Source organism: Marmota monax, unplaced genomic scaffold (assembly GCF_021218885.2).
Source record: "Marmota monax isolate L192 unplaced genomic scaffold, Marmota_monax_Labrador192_F-V1.1 WCK01_AAM20220418_F8-fsc00013, whole genome shotgun sequence".
In the NCBI taxonomy this organism is placed as follows: domain Eukaryota; kingdom Metazoa; phylum Chordata; class Mammalia; order Rodentia; family Sciuridae; genus Marmota; species Marmota monax.
Window position 1 is genome coordinate 5,064,204 of NW_026692202.1, and position 18,654 is coordinate 5,082,857.

At 32.3% G+C, this 18,654-nt stretch overlaps 1 protein-coding gene across 6 annotated transcripts in view; it reads left to right on the top strand.

Annotated features, from left to right (window-relative positions):
* Positions 1-18,654, top strand: part of Hace1 (HECT domain and ankyrin repeat containing E3 ubiquitin protein ligase 1) — an 88,052-nt gene that overhangs the window by 14,708 nt on the left and 54,690 nt on the right. For 5 of the 6 annotated variants that reach the window (XM_058575380.1, XM_058575374.1, XM_046430697.2 and 2 more), the window contains 2 exons: positions 3,814-3,945; positions 16,248-16,330. In XM_058575380.1, coding sequence (XP_058431363.1) covers positions 3,814-3,945; positions 16,248-16,330 — 215 coding nt within the window. Of the gene's footprint in view, positions 1-3,813; positions 3,946-16,247; positions 16,331-18,654 lie in introns of those variants that run through there. The other variant, XM_046430712.2, reaches the window with a different exon arrangement.

Consider the following 18,654-nt stretch of genomic DNA (forward strand, 5'->3'; position numbering starts at 1 on the left):
TTAAATTGAATTTCACCTTCCTTTGATAATACTTGTAGATTTTTATCTTTTTTTAAAAAATCTATTTCTTTATCAGAATTTTATAACTTATTTATTTAATGTGGTGCTGAGGATTGAACCCAGTGCCTCACACATGCTAGGCAATGCCCATCCTGATTTTTACCTTTTAATTTGTAAATAAAGAAGAATATTGACTATTTACTTACCAAGCCAGTTTTCAAGGCCTTTCTGATTAAAGACTTTTGGGGGAGATATAAGAAAAACAGTATTTTTTATATATGTTTATAGGTATATATAAAATTTAAAATTATATACAGAATATAAATCTATGTATATTTTATATATGTATTTTAAAATATGGTAAAGTTTATTAGAGGAGAAAGAAAAGATACCCTCAGTTGAGAGGGCAGGGTCCTTTCAGGAGAGGACCTTCCTTAAAATTTGAATTTTTTTGAGTGGCTTATTAAATAATAATCTTAATCATGATTATTATATGGGCTCTACAGGTTTTGTTATATATTAGCAATATAATATCATCTACTCTGTAAGGAAAGATTGTGTTCTGTGTATCTACAGAATTAGTGATTTGGTAGGTGCCACAGAGGTATGAACCCTTTGAAATGATGTAGATCTTTAGGATACTACCCAGTTTAAGCAATATAAGGTGTCTGTTGTTAATTTAATCTGTTGAATCACATATGTTTTTATCTGCTAATTTCTTTGCTTAATTCCTGAAATTCAAGGAAGATGGAGTAGAAAATAATTTTAAAATTTTTATTGAATAAAATTATTCATGCACAAATGTAGAGTCAAATGATTTGACAAGGGTTGGTGAAGGAAACAAGTCTTTTGGCCTTCCCAAACTTGTCCCCCTAAAGTCTACCTATCTCTAGGCAATTCTTCTCAGCTATTTTAATGGATTTAAAAATTTCATATCTTTGTGTCTAAATATTTCTGAGTGCTAATTTTGATATTTTTTGTATAGAATATATAATGCACATTTTGCTATAACATATTCCTGCCAATAATATTTGAGTGATACAGTTTTTCAATTTGTTGCCAGAATTTGCTGCAAGCATTTGCTGCCATTTTTCCCCCCCTTTTGTACTGGGGATTGAACATAGGGACATTCTATTGCTGAGTCACACCCTCTGCACTTTTTATTTTATTTTGAGATAGGGTCTCACTAAGTTGCTGAGGCTGGCCTTGAATTTGTGGTCCTCCTGGCTCAAGCCTTCCAAATCACTGGGATTACAGATATGTAGCCAGGAAGCTTGAATTTTTTTTTTGTGGAGTATTATGATGGATGTGTAATGATCTCATTGTGCTTTTAATAAGCATTTGTCTAATTGTCAGTGATGCTGAACATCTTTTCATAGGCTTATTTGCCATTTGTATATCATATCCTCTTATATGGAACGAAATGCCAATTCATGTCATTTATCCATTTTCTAATTGGATTTTTAAAAAAACTGTTGTGGGAAGTCTTTATATATCCAAGAGAAAAGGGCTTTATCTCAGGTATATGATTTTTAGATATTTTCTCCCAGTCTGTAGTTTGCTTTTCAAACTCTCATGAGGATCTTTTTTTTTTTTGAATTTTCATCAGGGTCTTTTGAAAAGTAAAAGTTTTTGATTTTGATGAAGTAGACTTTATCAAATTTTCCATTTATAGATCATGATTTTGGTATAAAGGCTGAGAGCTGTTTGTTTAGCTCAACATCCTGAAGATTTTATCCCTTTTTTTCTAAAAGTGTTAGTTTTACATTTTGCATCTATGTCTGTGATTTCTTTTGAGTTAATATTTGTATAAGATATGGGGCTTAGATTGAGGTTCTTTTTTTTTATTGGCATATAGATACTCATTTATTTCATTTAAAAACTTTTAATCTTAAGATATTATTTGTGAAATTATAAACTCATAGGGGACTACAGAAATAATAAAAATCCCATGAATGTTTTTTTATCTATGTTTCTTTTTTTAAAAAATATTTGTTTTTTTAGGTTTAGGTGGACACAATATTTTTATATGGTGCTGAGGATTGAACCTAGTGCCTCATGCTTACTTACTAGGCGAGCACTCTATCACTGAGCCACAACCTCAGTCCTTGTCTATGTTTCTTTAGCACTGTTTGTTGAAAAGGCTGTCCCTTCTGCATGGAATTGTTTTTGCATCTTTCTTAAAAATCAGTTGGGCATATTTACTTGGGCCTTTTCTGTGCTTTTCATTCATTCCATTGATTTATGTGTTTACCCCTCTGTGGGTACTACACTATCTTCTTTTTTTTGGTGGGGGGGAGGGTGCTGGGGATGGAACCCAGGGCCTTGTGTGTGCAAGGCAAGCACTGTACCAACTGAGCTATATCCGCAGCCTTGGTACTATGCTGTCTTGATTATTGCAACTCTGTAGCAAGACTTAATATCACAAGAGTAATTCCTCCCACTTTAATTTTTCTTTGTGAGGTTTGTGTTAGCTATTCTGGTTCTTTTTTATTTCTATACAAATTTTAGGGCAAATTTGTCTGTGTCTACAAAAATACCTTTCTGGGATTTTGATTGGAGTCATATTAAACTGAAAGATCAATTTGGGGATAATTGATATCTTATGTTGATTGAGTCTTCCAATCCATAAACACAGTGTATCCTTCCATTCATATATATCTTTGATTTCTTCATTAGCGTTCTGTACTGTTCAGCATAGGGATTTTGTGCATGTTTTATTAAGCATTTAGCCAAGAATCTCATTTTCTTTGGAGCAGTTGTGTAAATGGTATTGCGTTTAATTGTGTTTTTGCATGTTTAGTGTTAGTGTATATAAAGTGCAGGGTTTTTTTTTTTGTGTGTGTTAATCTTGTATTGTACAACCTTGCTGAGCTCACTTAATTAGTTTATTTATTTTTTCTCTTTTGCTTTGAGTTGTGTTATCTGAGTCTTATGTCTCTCTCTTTCACTTTGCTGGAGCACATCAACTGGTAGTTTCCTGAGAAAGGGTGCATGGGAGATAAATTTGTTGCCACTTTGCATGTTTGAATATGACTTGATTCTTTGCATTTGCACAATTATATAATTGATAATTTGGCTGACAATAAAATTCTAGGCTGGATATCATTTTCCCTTTGTATTTTTAAAGCATTGCTTTGTTGTCTTCTAGTTTTCATTCTTGAAGTTTGGTGCCATTTTGATTCTTGAGCCTTTATATGAAATCTGTTTTTTTTTTTTTTTTTTTGTCTTTAGAAACTTACAGAATTTACTTTGTGCTTCAGCATTCTAAAATTTCATGATTATATGTTTTGGTTGGATTTATTTTATTCATTTTACTGGATAACACTGAGTTCCAACAACCCAGAAACTTATATAATGGGAGCTCATGGAAATTTTCATACATTATGACTTGGATGATTCCCACTCCCCTGTTCTCTCTTTTCCTAACTCTTATGTTTGAATTTTAGACCACTTGGACTAGGTCATCAATTTTATTATGTTTTCTCTTTTGTTCTGTTTTTTTTTTTCTTTGTGCTTTATGGGAGACTTCTTCAACATCATCATCTAAATCTTCTTGCAAAGTTTTTGGTGATCCTCAGCCTAGGTACCATACTATTTTAGTCATCAAGTACTTGATGACGTAATACCTGATGGAGTAATCTGTATTTTGATGCCATGTGTCTTTCTCATGTTAAAAAAAAAATGGAAAAAGTATATGGGTTTAAAATATCTTTAATTTGCATATCATGTTCATTTGAGATAGTAGCATTATTTTTTGTTTTCTTATGAAATATTCTTGCACAAATATTAAGTAACTAAATGACTTCACAGATACACTGGCTGGCTGTGAATGGGCGGACAGAATTGCTCCATGACCTCGTGCAACATGTCAGTGATGTCGATGTTGAGGATGCGATGGGGCAGACAGCACTGCATGTGGCCTGCCAGAATGGGCACAAAACAGTAAGTACACCCATGAAGGCTTGAAGTTGCTTGTGCTTGTTTTGAAAACTTCACTGTGTGTTTTGGAACATGAAGCTTTATAATAAAATATTATTTTGTAAATCCTGTGGGCTTCTGGGGATTAAATTTTATGTAAGACAAAGGGAATAGAAGAAAATAATGCTCTTAATTCTTCAAAATATTTGTAATTTGTACTCTAATTTTATTTCTGATTCATAAATCTTAATAGCTAAATTAACGTTTTTTCGTGGTATTAGAACTTAAACTCAGGACCTTGTGCATGCTAGATGAGTACTCTGCCACTGAGTTACATCTCTAGCTGTTTTTTAAAAAAACTTGTTTTGGGACAAGTCTTGTTAAGTTACCCAGGCTGGCATCTAACTTGTGATCCTCCTACCTTGGTCTCTCAAGTAGCTGAGATTTTAGGCATGCTCTACCATGGCTGGCTGAGTACACTACAAATTTAAAAATGTATTTACATGTTTTCTAAGCAATTATAATTTTTCTTCCAGTTTAAACCTCAGTTATTGGAATTAGTGAGGAAAAAGAGTACTGATATTGCTTAAATAGTCTGGAACTTGTGAATACCAGTGTTTGTTTATATTTTTTGTCTTTTATCATCTGAAAACTAATCAGTGTTTTCAAGAAGTGTTCCTTCTCTTTGGTGCTTACTTTCTGAGTCAGTATTATTAAATTTAAAAAATATTCTATGTGAAGGAAAAAAAAAAAAAAGATCTGAGATATCTTGAATGATCCATTTTGTTTTAAAATGTGTGTGATGCTGGGAATCAATCCCAGACACTGGTGAGGCAAGCGTCTACCCCTGAACTACATATTCAGCCCCAGTGACCCAGATTTTTAAGGAACTACTGCATATTTGAAAGTAAGTTCTATATATAGCTCTCACAGGACAGAAAAGCACCTACTTAATTATAAAGGATCTCTGCTGTACCAAGTGAACAAAGTATCATAGTAAATGATACTTGCAGGCCTTTCTCTTGTATAGAAAACCCCTTGGGATTCAGCTTAGAAATAATTGACAAAAACTAATATTTGTTGCCTTGAGCTAGTGTAGAAACAAGAATTACTAAGAATACTTTGGTTTAAAACATGTGCATGGCAGGCTGCATTAAAAATTTAGAATAGCTTTTTGAAGTTATTGAAGATTAGGTTGTATAATATACTCCATATGGTTTACAACCTAAAGCAGGTGTGGTAAAGTAATAGAGAATTCCTCATAATCAGATGCCTTTGAACAATTGTATGCTCAAAAGATTTATAGAGAGCCTAACTTTACTAATGATGAGTTTCACAGGGTGAGATTTTTGCAGATATAGTAGAGGAGAAACAATACAGAAGCCATATTGACTTGTTGATTGCATTGGCCCATGAGGTTCCTCTTGTCATAGTTGATCAGTTGGGGTTATCTTTGAGGTTTGTGTACAGATAAAGGAAATATTTAGCACTGCTTTCTGAATCATTGTATATATCTTTCATTTTTTTTTTTTCAATCTGGACAAAAGAGCCTTAAAAATTAGTCTTATCTCCTTGTCTCCAGGCTGAATTATACTTCTAAAAGTATGTTGATAGTTGTGCTAATATTGCCTTTGTTCTAGAATTCTGGAACTAGTTCATATCTCAGTGGATTAGCTATCCTTGTCTCTTGAGTTGGATATAATGTACTGTTTTGTAAAATACGATAAATAGGGATTAATGACTTTTTAGAATCTTTGTGTATCTTTTCTTTTTTTAATTTTTTATTGTGGGTTGTTCAAAACATTACAAATTTCTTGACATATCATATTCCACACTTTGATTCAAGTGGGTTATGAACTCCCACCTTCACCCCATACACAGATTGCAGAATCACATCAGTTACACATCCATTGATTTACATATTGCCATACTAGTGTCTGTTGTGCTCCGCTGCCTTTCCCATCCTCCCCCCTCCCCCCTCCCCACCTCTCCCCTCCCCTCCCCTCCTCTCTCTCTACCCCCTCCACTGTATAACCCTGAGGGTCTCCTTCCATTACCATGCAATTTCCCTTCTCTCTCCCTTTCCCTCCCACCTCTCATCCCTGTTAAATGTTAATCTTCTTCTCCTGCTCTTCGTCCCTACTCTGATCTTAGTTACTCTCCTTATATCAAAGAAGACATTTGGCATTTGTTTTTTAGGGATTGGCTAGCTTCACTTAGCATAATCTGCTCTAATGCCATCCATTTCCCTGTAAATACTATGATTTTGTCATTTTTTAATGCAGAGTAATACTCCATTGTGAAAAAAAAATTTGTGTATCTTTTCAAAGTTGAATTTGGAGTGATATATTTTAGTGGCAAGTCAAAATGACCTTTTTTATTATCTCAAAAGTAGCCATCACTTGCACTAATTCACTAGAAAATCTCTAGAACTTATGTCCATGTAGAAAAATACTAGTATATGTAGGTTTCAAGATTTAAAAAAAATTTTTAAGTTTAAAATCTTGCATATTGATTGTATATATTTTGTCAGATAAAATATTAAACTTTCAAGTGGGAAAGAGATTGTATTAAAAATATTTTAAAAGTTTTTCAAATTAAAGAAACCAAGATAATGAAGAAATCCTTGAAATTTGCCTTCTAATCTCATTTTAGTGGAAATCTCAGGAGTGTATGAAAAGATTTTGAGCAACTGCCCAAGAACCTTAAAGCTCTGAAGAATTTGTAATTGAATATTCTTACTTGATGACCAGAAATGCTTTTCCAGATTTATATAACTTTGTTTTAAAGAGAAAAGATTTGGAAAATACATTAATTTTTGTAATAATTAAGAAACTGAATAATTTTTACTATGATTTTATATATAAACATCTGTCAGAGGTGAATATCATAAAGGCCTCATTATCCTTTTGTTAGAAGGATATGCTTCTGGCAGATGAAGAGTGCATTCTGGCTTTTTTGTCCTTGCAATGTAATAACATCATGATCTTAATTTACTTCTATTCCTATTTAAAAATAAGATGAAAGCAGTGATTATAATTAATAATTTTATTTTTATATAGTTTTCTTTATATCAACTGTTATACTGCATTATTAGGTACATACTACCAGAATTATGCTTTGTCTTTGAATATTGATTTTAAGAAATCATTTCAGACTATGTGAGAATGATGGTACATGAGAATGTGGCAGGAACATTGCTTGAACCCAGGAGTTTGAGACTAGCCTGGGCAACATATAGAGATCCTGTCTAAAAAAACCCAAAAAACGCCCCCCAAAAAACAAAGCAACAACAACAACAAAATTGTTTCAGTTTTGTTTTTTCAGTCTTTGGCAACTTTTTCTGCTCTTAACCTTCTCAGAAGGTATCTGCTGTCTAGTGATGATATAATTGAGGAAAATGTTGTGAATACTTTGATGGACATTTAACAGCATTAATATCTATTGCTGTTGTTACTGTCATTATTAATAATGTATGATGTGATTGTGTGAAGGTACAGAGAGCAATATGTAGACCGCTATATTCCTTTATGTTTGTGTAAGAAGCTAGTCTGTGTTGTTGGATTTTGTTGTTATTCTTTTTAAATTTTATTTTTAGAATGTTTAGTAAATAATGTACCCTTATTGTACATATGAAATTTACTCAGTTTTTTCTTTTTGTGACTATAAATTCAACTTCCTTTTTTGGTAATTTTTCCTTTTTTATCCTGTAAGATTTATAAATATGTTGAATTGCCACAAATGATTGTTTATTGTCTGGAATAACTTGGATTTAGTAACACTAGAGAACTGTCATATAGTTTAATCAAAATCTAAATGTTACATTACATAGCAAAATTAATTGAGGGATTAGTCTACAGTTTAGTTAAAAATAAATTATAGTTTATAAGAATAAATTTTATGTTCCTGAATTTATTAAACTGAATACGAAGCTTCTCAAGCAATATAAAGTGATGGTTGTACTCTCGTTTGGATAGATTTACACTCTTGTAACTTAAAAGAAATTGTTTTGATACTGAAATTGGACTGAATTTTGTAGATTTGTTAGTTGACAGTGTTTACCTACATTCATTTAGCTCTCTTGGTTGTTGTATCCTTAGCTATCTTATAAGCTTTTCATCCAGAGAGTTACCAGTTATGTGAGCTTAATGTAAAGTATTTGCAAAAATATTAATCAGATTCAGTTCTGAGGCCCAAAGGTAGGTAGACTAATATTTCACAAAGTACTTTTATATTCAGAGTAACTTTATTTATTTCAATGCTAGAATTCTCCTTAATTGCTTATGGGAAATATGAACAAAAAAAATAGAAAGTCCTATTACTGATATTTTTCCTAACACAACTGAAGAATAATCGTTATTGTGGGATATTGAATACAGGCTCAAACCCTCAATATATTTAGGTGAACAGGTTGCTAAAGAATCAGTCACTGATTAGTGGTTTGACAGTGTATAAGTTATGTGTACATTGTCATAAGTCATATCGTCAGAATTAATTTAATAAAAAATAAAGATGCTTTTTGGTTATTTAGTTCCCTTTTAGCAAATGATAATACCGCAACTTAGGCTTTTGCTTATAGCTTTATTATTGAATATCTATTGCTTTTTACTTTGACCAGCGTTATTTTGAGAGTTGACATTAATAAAGAAGAGCTGCTTTGGATTTTTTTGCTTTGTGATTTATCATTGTATTGGACTCAGGTGGTTTTAGTTATTATCTTCAGTTAAATGACTTTTGAGATTGACCCAGCATTAGCTTTGTACATTAGTTTTCCACTTAGGAAACTGTTTTATCATTTGAAACATTGTGAAGGTTATTGAAAGTGTGTTATTCCTTAAGGATCTGTTGAAGACCATATGAAAATTTCCTTTGTATGCTTTTCTTTCTAAGGTACCTCCTGAGCAGTTTATTTTCTAAAGAGAAGGGACCCCTATTCTAGATATTTGGGAATCAGGAGAATAGTTTTTGCTGGTAGTGGTTGAGGAAGATCGAGCAGGAAATTATAATTATGAAAATTTTAAGAGCTTATTTTGCTGATGTCATTTTATTCACCTATAGTGATCTCAGTTCACTATAGTTATTAAAATTATGTATGTTTTGGATAAACAGCTGTCTGTAGACCAACAGATATTTATGTTGGTCTACATGTTTACTTTTTTTTTTTTTTAATATTTTTTAGTTGTAGATGGACACAATACCTTTATTTATTTATCTTTATGTGGTGCTGAGGATAGAACCCAGGGCCTCACACATGCTAGGCGAGCGCTCTACCACTGAGCCACAACCCAAGCCCACGTTTACTTTTTTAAAAAAATTTAAAAAATTTTTAGTTATAGATGGACACAATACCTTTATTTTATTTATTTATGAGGATCGAACCTAGTGCCCCAAGCATGCAATGCAAACCTGTATCCCTGAACCACAACCCCAGCCCACATGTTTACTTTTTATTTTAAGCCACTGAGCTTAATTTTTATAAGAAAATGAAAAGCCAAAATTTCTCATTTTCAGAGAAATTATGATCTTATTCATTATGTTTTTTGGACCTTTTACAGATCATAGCCCAATGCAGTTTTTAGAGAATGTATTTGTGTATAGGGTTTACAGGAAAAGATATTTTCTAAAATAAATTGTATCCAAAAAATGAGAATCCTGGATTTCATTTTTCTGGCTACTACTGATTACCATTGAACACACTGCATGTTGTTTATTTCTATTTTGTCTATTGGCCCTTTGTACTATAATGTAAACTTCATGAAGACGGGGACCCCCCCTCCCCCCTTATTTCTTGTAACTCTAGAATCTAAAATAGTTCATTGTACATAATAGATATGAATTTTTTTTTTTTTAACTGAAGGATGGAATGAACCACTCAAATGCAATATCATTTTTTTCTGTGTTTTTTCCTAGCATTTGTGAATGTTTGTCACCTCTTTCCTTTTTTGTGTTTTTAAGTGGTGTGTTTATTGATGGCCCTGATTCTTCTAAAGGTTGTATTGGATTTATTTGTATCTACTGTCAAACTCTGGTTTTGAAAATCCTTAGGGGCTTTAAAAGTTAATTCTTTAATTATGTTGTGCCTTGTGTTTTGATGTGGTAGTGTTTTTCAGGAGCTATAATGTATTTAATTTAGTAAATAAATAATATTTTGTTTCCTCCTGAATTTTATCCTTTGTATACATATTAACAGTCTTACATAGTTGGAAACATTTGTTACTTTGTCATACTTTTGAAGATCATATAGCCTCACACTCTATTGTTAAACTGAAGTTGTTGAAGCTAGGCAATATGTATTTGCAATCTTATGTAGCTCTTTACCTTTCATGATATTTCACATCCAAATTGTATGTGTATATTGTCAACAAAAAAATAATTTGTTGTTGTGGTTAGATCTTTTGCTTTATCATTGAAGTATTGTCACTCTGGATTATTTGGGAATGAGAATTCATTTTGTACACTAGACTGTGTTTAATTGAGATGTAATAAGGGACCCAGGAGGACTTACTTCCCCTGCAGGGCTCGGTGGGAACTGCCAGAATAGTACAATGATAGGGTGAGTTGGGTAAGTGTTGTACTCTATGTGCCCCTGGTCTGACACCATGTAGGCCTGGCTTGCTTCCTTTACCACACACCACAATGTAGTCTACTAATTGTTGAGATGAATACCTCTTAGATCTCTTTTGCACTTATTTATTTATTTTTTAAAAATATTTATTTTTAGTTTTTAGGTGGACACAATGTCTTTATTTTATTTTTATGTGGTGCTGAGAATTGAACCCAGTGCCTCTCAGAGAAATGATTGGTGATAAAAAAACAAAAACAACAAACAAACAAAAAACTGAATAAGGTTATCTGTGACTTTCTTGCTACTTCTCCTGTTACACCATTGAATCAATAATTGAATTCTTTATTATCCTTTTCTCTTTTTTTTAATATTTATTTTTTAGTTTTAGATGGACACAATATGTTTATTTTATTTTATGTGGTGTTGAGGATCGAACCCAGTGCCCCTCGCATGCCAGGCGAGCGCACTACCGCTTGAGCCACATCCCCAGCCCTATTATCCTTTTCTCTCGTGTCAGAACTTTTACAAAAAGAAACCAGCAAACATTTTTTTTTAATCACAAAGGTTGATGGTTTTTCATTCATTATAGTGCTACAAGGCAATTTTTTATTCTTCACGTTGAAATTCATTTATACATTATTTAATACTTTTAAGAGAATTCTCCCCCCTCTTTTTCTTTAGGCAACATTTTATCTATAAGTGAAGCTATTGAAAACTTTAAGAAATGTTTCCTTTAATAGTTGTATATTTTGAAGGTCTTAACTGAAATAAATTTTTTTTTAAATTTTTTATTGTTGGTTGTTCAAAACATCACATAGTTCTTGATAAATCATATTTCACACTTTGATTCAAGTGGGTTATGAACTCCCATTTTTACCCCATATACAGATTGCAGAATCACATCAGTTACAGATCCATTGATTTACATATTGCCATACTAGTGTCTGTTGTGTTCTGCTGAAATAAATTTTTTAATACAGAAAAGCAGAAAGACTTCTGAATGGAAAATAAAATACTAGAATCAACAGTTTCCACTACCTTAATCAATCAGATGTTCTTTCATCTTAAGAAAGGAAAGTTTTTTTTTTTTTTTTTTTCCCCAGTGCTAGGAATTGAACCTAGGGATATTCCATTACTGAGCTATATCTCCAGGCCTCCCCTTTCTAATTAATTAATTTTTGTTTTAGTTGTAGATGGACACAATACCTTCATTTTATTTATTTTTGTGTGGTGCTGAGGGTCGAACCCAGTGCTTCACATGTGCTAGGCAAGTGCTCTGTCACTGAGATACAACTGTAGCCCCATTTCCAGCCCTTTTTAAATTTATTTTGAGACCGGATCTTGCTTAGTTGCCTAGGCTGGGTTTGAGCTTTTGCTTCTCTTATGTTAGGTTCCCAAGTAGCTTGAGAATTCAGGCATATGTCACTGAAGCTGACTTAAAAAAGAATCTTTAATGTCTTGTAGGGTGTACAATGATATGACAGGTATATAAGAAAAGAATTTTAATGTCTTTGTAGGGCAAGGATATGACAAGGGTATGACAAACATGTTTCAGTTCATACTATAAATGATGCCTTCTTGCTAAGATATGCTTATAAAGTTTTTCTCATTACTTTATTGAAAATAGTGGAGTAATATGTTAATCTAATGGCTAAATTGTTTTTATACTATAAGCTTTACAATATACATAAAAATACAGAAGCACTGTAAAAAGTATATGGTTTTAAAAATGGCTTTATTTTTAAACTGAACACAAGCAGCTGTTGAGTCACTTGAGCCTGGCTGTCTAATAGTTACTTGATAGGGGATTAGTAGATCATCTGTGTTTAATGTAGTTTGTGAAGGTATATGTCAGATTAGCCATAATAGTATTTAGTAATCTGAATTCAGAAAAATTAGAATTTCTACTTTCTGGTAAATAGGATTATGATTATGAACATAGGCTTAAGTTTTAATCCTTGCTTCACTGTGTGTTGGGGTACAAATTACTTGACCTCTTTGAAACCTTAGTTTCCTGCTTGTAGAAGTGGAGAGAATATCACATTTCTCACAAGATGATGCAATAAATGAATTGATAAATACTTATTAGGGTAGTGTTAGGCACATGTTAAGGTTATTCATATTCTTGTTACATAATTTTAACTATAATTTATCTGAATGTGTCCTGTATTTTGTTAACTTATTTCAGTTTCTGGCTCACTAGGTTTTAAATGTACATTAATAGATATTTTCAATGTATTTGCTTTCATCTTTCTTCTCTTGGGCTTTTTCAACAATGAAAGCTTATTGTCTATATTTTCTATAAGAGTTGTAGACACTGTTAGTGCTATTTCACTTCTGTTTTGAGATCACACACATAGAGCTGCTATGTCAAAAATCAGAAAGGTTGAAAACCAGGATCAAAGGACCGAAATATGTCTTCTCTTATAAAATAGTGACCTATAAATGCTTCTCATTTTCATATTTGAAAGTTCTTACTTGTGTAAGTTTAAAAGAGTTGTATAGCTGATAATATTAGTTTTATATAGCCATTTTTGTATTTAAGAGATTGAACACAATGCTTTGTGCATGGTAAGCATGTAGTGTATCTCTGAGCTACACCCTTAGCCCTATAACAGTATTTCTATTACTTAGATTTTAGAATTCATACTGGGATAGAAGTAAATTCAAATAGCAGTATGTGATAACTATATTTTTAAAATTTTTATCAAAATATTTTAAATAAAAAAATAGTTGTCCCTTAAACCAACCCTTATTCTTTATCAAATCATGATCATGAACAATTTTTGACCTTTTTAGCTTTTTCTCTGGTAGATAGTTCTAAATAATAGGCTTCTATGGTTTTACTGTTTTAATTTATGATGTTTAGATGTTACTTAATAATTTCTTGTTATGGCAAGTTAGGATTTACAAATTTTGGTTAAGTAACATTCATTTTATTTATTATTGGGTAAATGTTGTTTACAGTTAAGTCAGGTAGGGAACTATAACATTTTCTTTCTAGAAGTAATTGACTTTGCTCAGTTTACTTTGTAAGAATCAGCAGTTCTTTCTATATTTTATATTCCTGTAAGTATCTCTCAGTACTGTTTTCTACAAAGACACATTTGTTAAATAATCTTGTCAGTTTGCCTTTTTTTTTTTTTTTTTTGTCCCTTTAAACTTGGAGATTTCTTAGTGTCTGTCTTGTGTTTGACCTCCAATATTCTGGTTTCTACATCTTCTATTTTGGTTTATTCCCTTGTTTTGGGGGAGGATATCGTTCAGCTCCCAGGTATGCTTTTCTTGAGAAAAGATACTTTTTAATTTTTTAAAAAATTTGAAATCTTTCATAGTTAAGCATGTTTCTAAACTTATAACTGATATGAATAATAGTGTGGTCGAGAAGAGAATTTTGTATTTTAAATAGTTTATCTTATAGCTTTAAAGGCTTTTTACCTTTTAGATTTTGGTGTTACAGTTGAAATATATCTTATCAATCTGATTTTAGTTTATCTTTTGAGATTTTATATGCTTGGTATTATGAAATTTTATTTTGTTGCTTTGTTGACATATTAGACTAGGGATTTGATGAGCCATTTAAATTTGGCAATTCATTCTCTTTAGTTCTGGGGTTTTTTTTGTTTGTTTTTGTTTTTTAAAATTTATTTAATTTTTATTTGTAGTTGGACACAATACCTTTGTTTTATTCATTTTTACATGGTGCTGAGGGTCAAACCCAGGGCCTCACACATGCTAGGCAAGTGCTCTACCACTGAGCCATAACCCCAGCCCCTGGGGTTTGTTTTAGTATTATTTACTGATTCCTGTGTTGTTCCCCAACTTCTTCATTTTCTTTATGCTTACTTTCTGCAATGTGTCTCCTTGGATTGATCCACTGATTTTCTCATCTTTTCTATTTTCTTCTTATTTGTCTTTTCATTCTGTTTTCTGTCTTGTAGATTTTCTAAGCATTGTGTTTCTCCAGATTGTTGAATTGTTGTGTCTTCTTGATATTTTAATTTCTTATTCTCTGAATATTTTCCCCTTGGGTTTCTATTGTTTCAAGGATATAATAACTTTTTTCCTCTCCTCTCTGAGAATATTAGCAATTCTAATATTGGTTGTTTTCTTTGGTGTTCCCCTTATTTTTAATTTTTCTGGGTTTCTTTTTAAAAATTTTTGCTGTTTGGGTTTGTTACTTCACTGTGTCTTAAAATATTGTCTGTCCATCTGTGTGTAAGGCTGAGATACTAAGATGTTGACTGCAAGCATTGTATTTGGGGGCCAAATTTGTTGGATGTTTGGCTTCTTTGTATACCAAGTTTTCTTAATCTTGGCACTGTTTATATTTGGACTTTATAATTGTTTGTTGTGGGGACTGTCCTGTGCATTATAGAATGTTTAGCTGTATCTCTGGCCTTTCCTCCCTAGCTAACAATAGTCCTTCCCATCCCTAGTCTCAACAATTGAAATATCTCCTGGGATTGCCAAATGTCCCTCATGGGGAAAACATTCTTTGGTTGAGAATCACTCCATTGTAGAAACATTGCCTTGAACTGGATTATTTCATTAGGAACTCTACAGTTAATATCCTTAAGGCTAATATCTTTAGGGCTTTCTTTCTGGTGCCAGGCTATAGAGTGGAAACTTTCAATTTCTCATGAGGTTTGAAGCCTGGCTGCTGGATTTTGGGGACCCAAGAGAAATATGGGGTTAGAGGTTTTCACTTAGTTTTTTCCACCATGGCTCCTGAACCTTGCTTGTACTTGTATTTCTTGTTTGCCAGTCTAGAGCTTCCATTTTCACTTTGTCTAGAGAATAAACCACCTGTCTTAACATAGTAGAGTCTAATACTATGGCATGGGAGGAAGGGTCCTAGCTAAGGAGGAATTATTTGTTTTATAGACTTTTAACTATTCCTCCTATTTCTCAGCTCTGTGTAAACATCCTATTTTCAGAGGTATCCCGGTACTCGGTACTTCCTGTGGTAGGTTTTTTTTTTTTTTTAAATTTTGTTATTGTATATGTGCTATATTAAGAATTTGGTTGCTTCTTATTAGAATTCCCATTTGGACTCAGCTTTTTTTGATCTGCTGAGTCAATTTACTGGTCCTCCATTTGTTTGCCATCTTTCAAAAACCTTTTGGCTTATCTAGTACACTGGTGTATTCTTTCTTGTTCTTCCTTGTATAGGTGTATGTTAACACACTACTAGGTTTTAGAGCAGCAATCAAAATGAATACATGTGTTCAATCCAGAATAAATAAAAAAGTTTTGTTCAAAAAAAACTATATTTTTACATATTTTATTTCTTTTTGCAGGAGGAACTCAAATGAAGATTATAGAAATAAAACCAGAATAAGTGTGTGTGTATTTTTATATATATAAAATGTATATGTGTGTGTACACACACACACACACACATACACACACACATTTAGTTTTTAAGGCTTTTAGGTGTACTTTGCCTTATCTCTAATCATCAAGTGTGAACTTTTAATATTTTTATATTAGCTATGAAACAGTGCTGCTCAGGAGTTTTTTTCATGCTAAAACAGTTTATCTCACACTGATAATTCCATACATAGCATGTGATGCCTGAGAGACTCAGAGCTTATCAAAGTTGAGTTTGTGCAGCCATCATAATTGTCATATGCCCATTCATTTTCTCTTTAAAGCTTTTGAGTTATGGGAAGAACTTTCCTTATATGAATTTAAATTCTGAGAATTGTATCTTTTGACTTCTTTGATTTTAATTGTTTTTTTCCCCCCTCCCTAGACAGTGCAATGCTTGCTAGACAGTGGTGCTGATATTAACAGGCCAAATGTGTCAGGAGCCACTCCATTGTACTTTGCTTGCAGGTATGATATTTTATATTTTCATATATCCAAAAAACAAAGTTGTGTATCTACCATATTTTCAATCAAATATTTCTGTATATTATCTACAGCTCTAATTTCACAAAAATGTTATGTTCTCTTTTAAGATGAAGAAAAGCATTTTGGTTTTGTTACTTAACTACATGAGGGAAAGCATTTTCTCTTATATTTCATCGCCAGTGTTTTTATGCTGTAGGTGGGAGCTTTTGATTTAATTGATTATTTCAGTTTTAAGAAAAATCAATAATCCAGTAATTCCCATAGGTCACTTTATTAACTAACCAGGTGAGTTTCTTTGGGATAAGCTATTGAAATATGTTTTGGTCCAGAGCCATGGTTTTGCTTTCTCTGTATCTGTAACTTTAAAATATTGAGTCAGTTTTGTTAGTTACTAAGTTATACATTATTTTTGTGCTTGTTTCTTGATCTTTTCTTGACTTGGACATTTGTTCACTTATTCATTCACTTAATTGGCAAACACGTAGCTAGCACTGCATGTTATAGGTATTAGTGATATAGTAATAAGTAGGGCTAGGATGTAGCTTGGTGGTAGAACACTTGTCTGGCATGTACAAGGCCCTGGGTTCCAGATCTATCATCATAGAAAGCAAAACAAATAATAACAAAAACAAAACAAAACAAAAAAACCCCAGTATCTAAAGAGCAACATAAAAATTACACACATGTATTCACACCCACTTAGATATACGAGAGTTTGTGTGTTGGGATGGTATATAAATGTAGCTTACAGAGAGAAGCCGTGCACAAAAAACTATAGTGGTTCTTCTTTTTTGATTTAAATTCTAGTGCTTTCTTGGTGTCCCCTAGTATTGGTTCTAGAATTCTCCCATAAATACCAAAGTTCTCTAATACTCAGATCCCTTATATAAAATGGCCTAATATTTGCATATAAACTATGCATATCCTCCTGTGTACTTTAAATCATCTCTAAATTACTTATACCTAATACATTGTAAATCTTGTACAAATAGTTGATATACTGTATTGTTTAGGGAATAATGACAAAAAGTCTGTATGTTTGTTTTAGACTGAAAGACCTGCCTTTCCTCTTTAGCTTCTTGTTGGGTCTCTGATATTATCTTGATCAGACTGATTCAGATTATTTATTGAACAACCTTTGTTAGGAGCAGTTCACCAAACATTGTAGTGAATCTTGTCTTTGATTTAAATTTTATGAATTTAAAAATTTGTAAAATTTTAGACTCTTATGTTCAAGGGGCCCTTATGTACAGGAGCTTTTGAATCTTTATACATCTAGATTTTGTCTAAATCTAGTCATTTTCTTATACTTAAAATTTGGTTGGTTGGTTAGAATAGCAGTTCCTTCCATAGTGTTCTTAATTTATGAATAATATAATTGTTTGATTACCTGAAATCATACCCTATTTAGAATTTATCTTTAGATCAGAGTTTTCTTTGAACCTCTGAATTTGATTGTCTCTCATCACTCAAAAATCTCATAGAATCTCAGATGTTAACATGTCCAAAATACAGTTTCTGATTTTCTTTTTCAAACCTTTCTTTCAGTTTCCCTTATTCTCCAGTTCTTTAAGCCAGAGACCAGATCATTATTTTTTTTATTTCTCTCTGAACCCTCAGCTTGGAACTTATTTAGTAAGTTCTGTAAATTCTACATTCAGAATTTGTTTTGAAACTTTTCCACTCTTAAACTCATTGAAACTGTTACGTCTTGACTAGAGTACTGTAGTAGTTATCTTCACTTAGCATTATATTCTCCAGCTCCATCCATTTACCTGCAAATGCCTTATTCTCTTTTATTGATGAGTAATATTCCATTGTGTATATATACCACGTTTTCTTTATCCATTCATCTACTGAATGGCATCTAGGTTGGTTCCACAGTTTAGTATTGTGAATTCAGCTGGTATAAATATTGGTGTGGCTATGTTACTATAGTATGCTGATTTTAAGTCCTTTGGATATAGACCATGGAGTGGGATATCTGGGTCAAATGGTGGTTCCATTCCAAGTTTTCTGAGGAATCTCCACACTGCTTTTCAAAGCGGTTGTACCAATTTGCAGTCCCACCAGCCATATATGAGTGTACCTTTTTCCTCACATCCTCTCCAGCACTTATTATTGCTTGTATTCTTGATAACTGCCATTCTGATTGGGGTGAGATGAAATCTTAGTTTTCATTTGCATTTCTGTAATTACTAAAGATGTTGAACACTTTTTCATATATTTGTTGATCACTTGTATATCTTCTTCTGTTCAGTTCCTTAGCCCTTTTATTGATTGGGTTGTTTATTTTTTTGGTATTA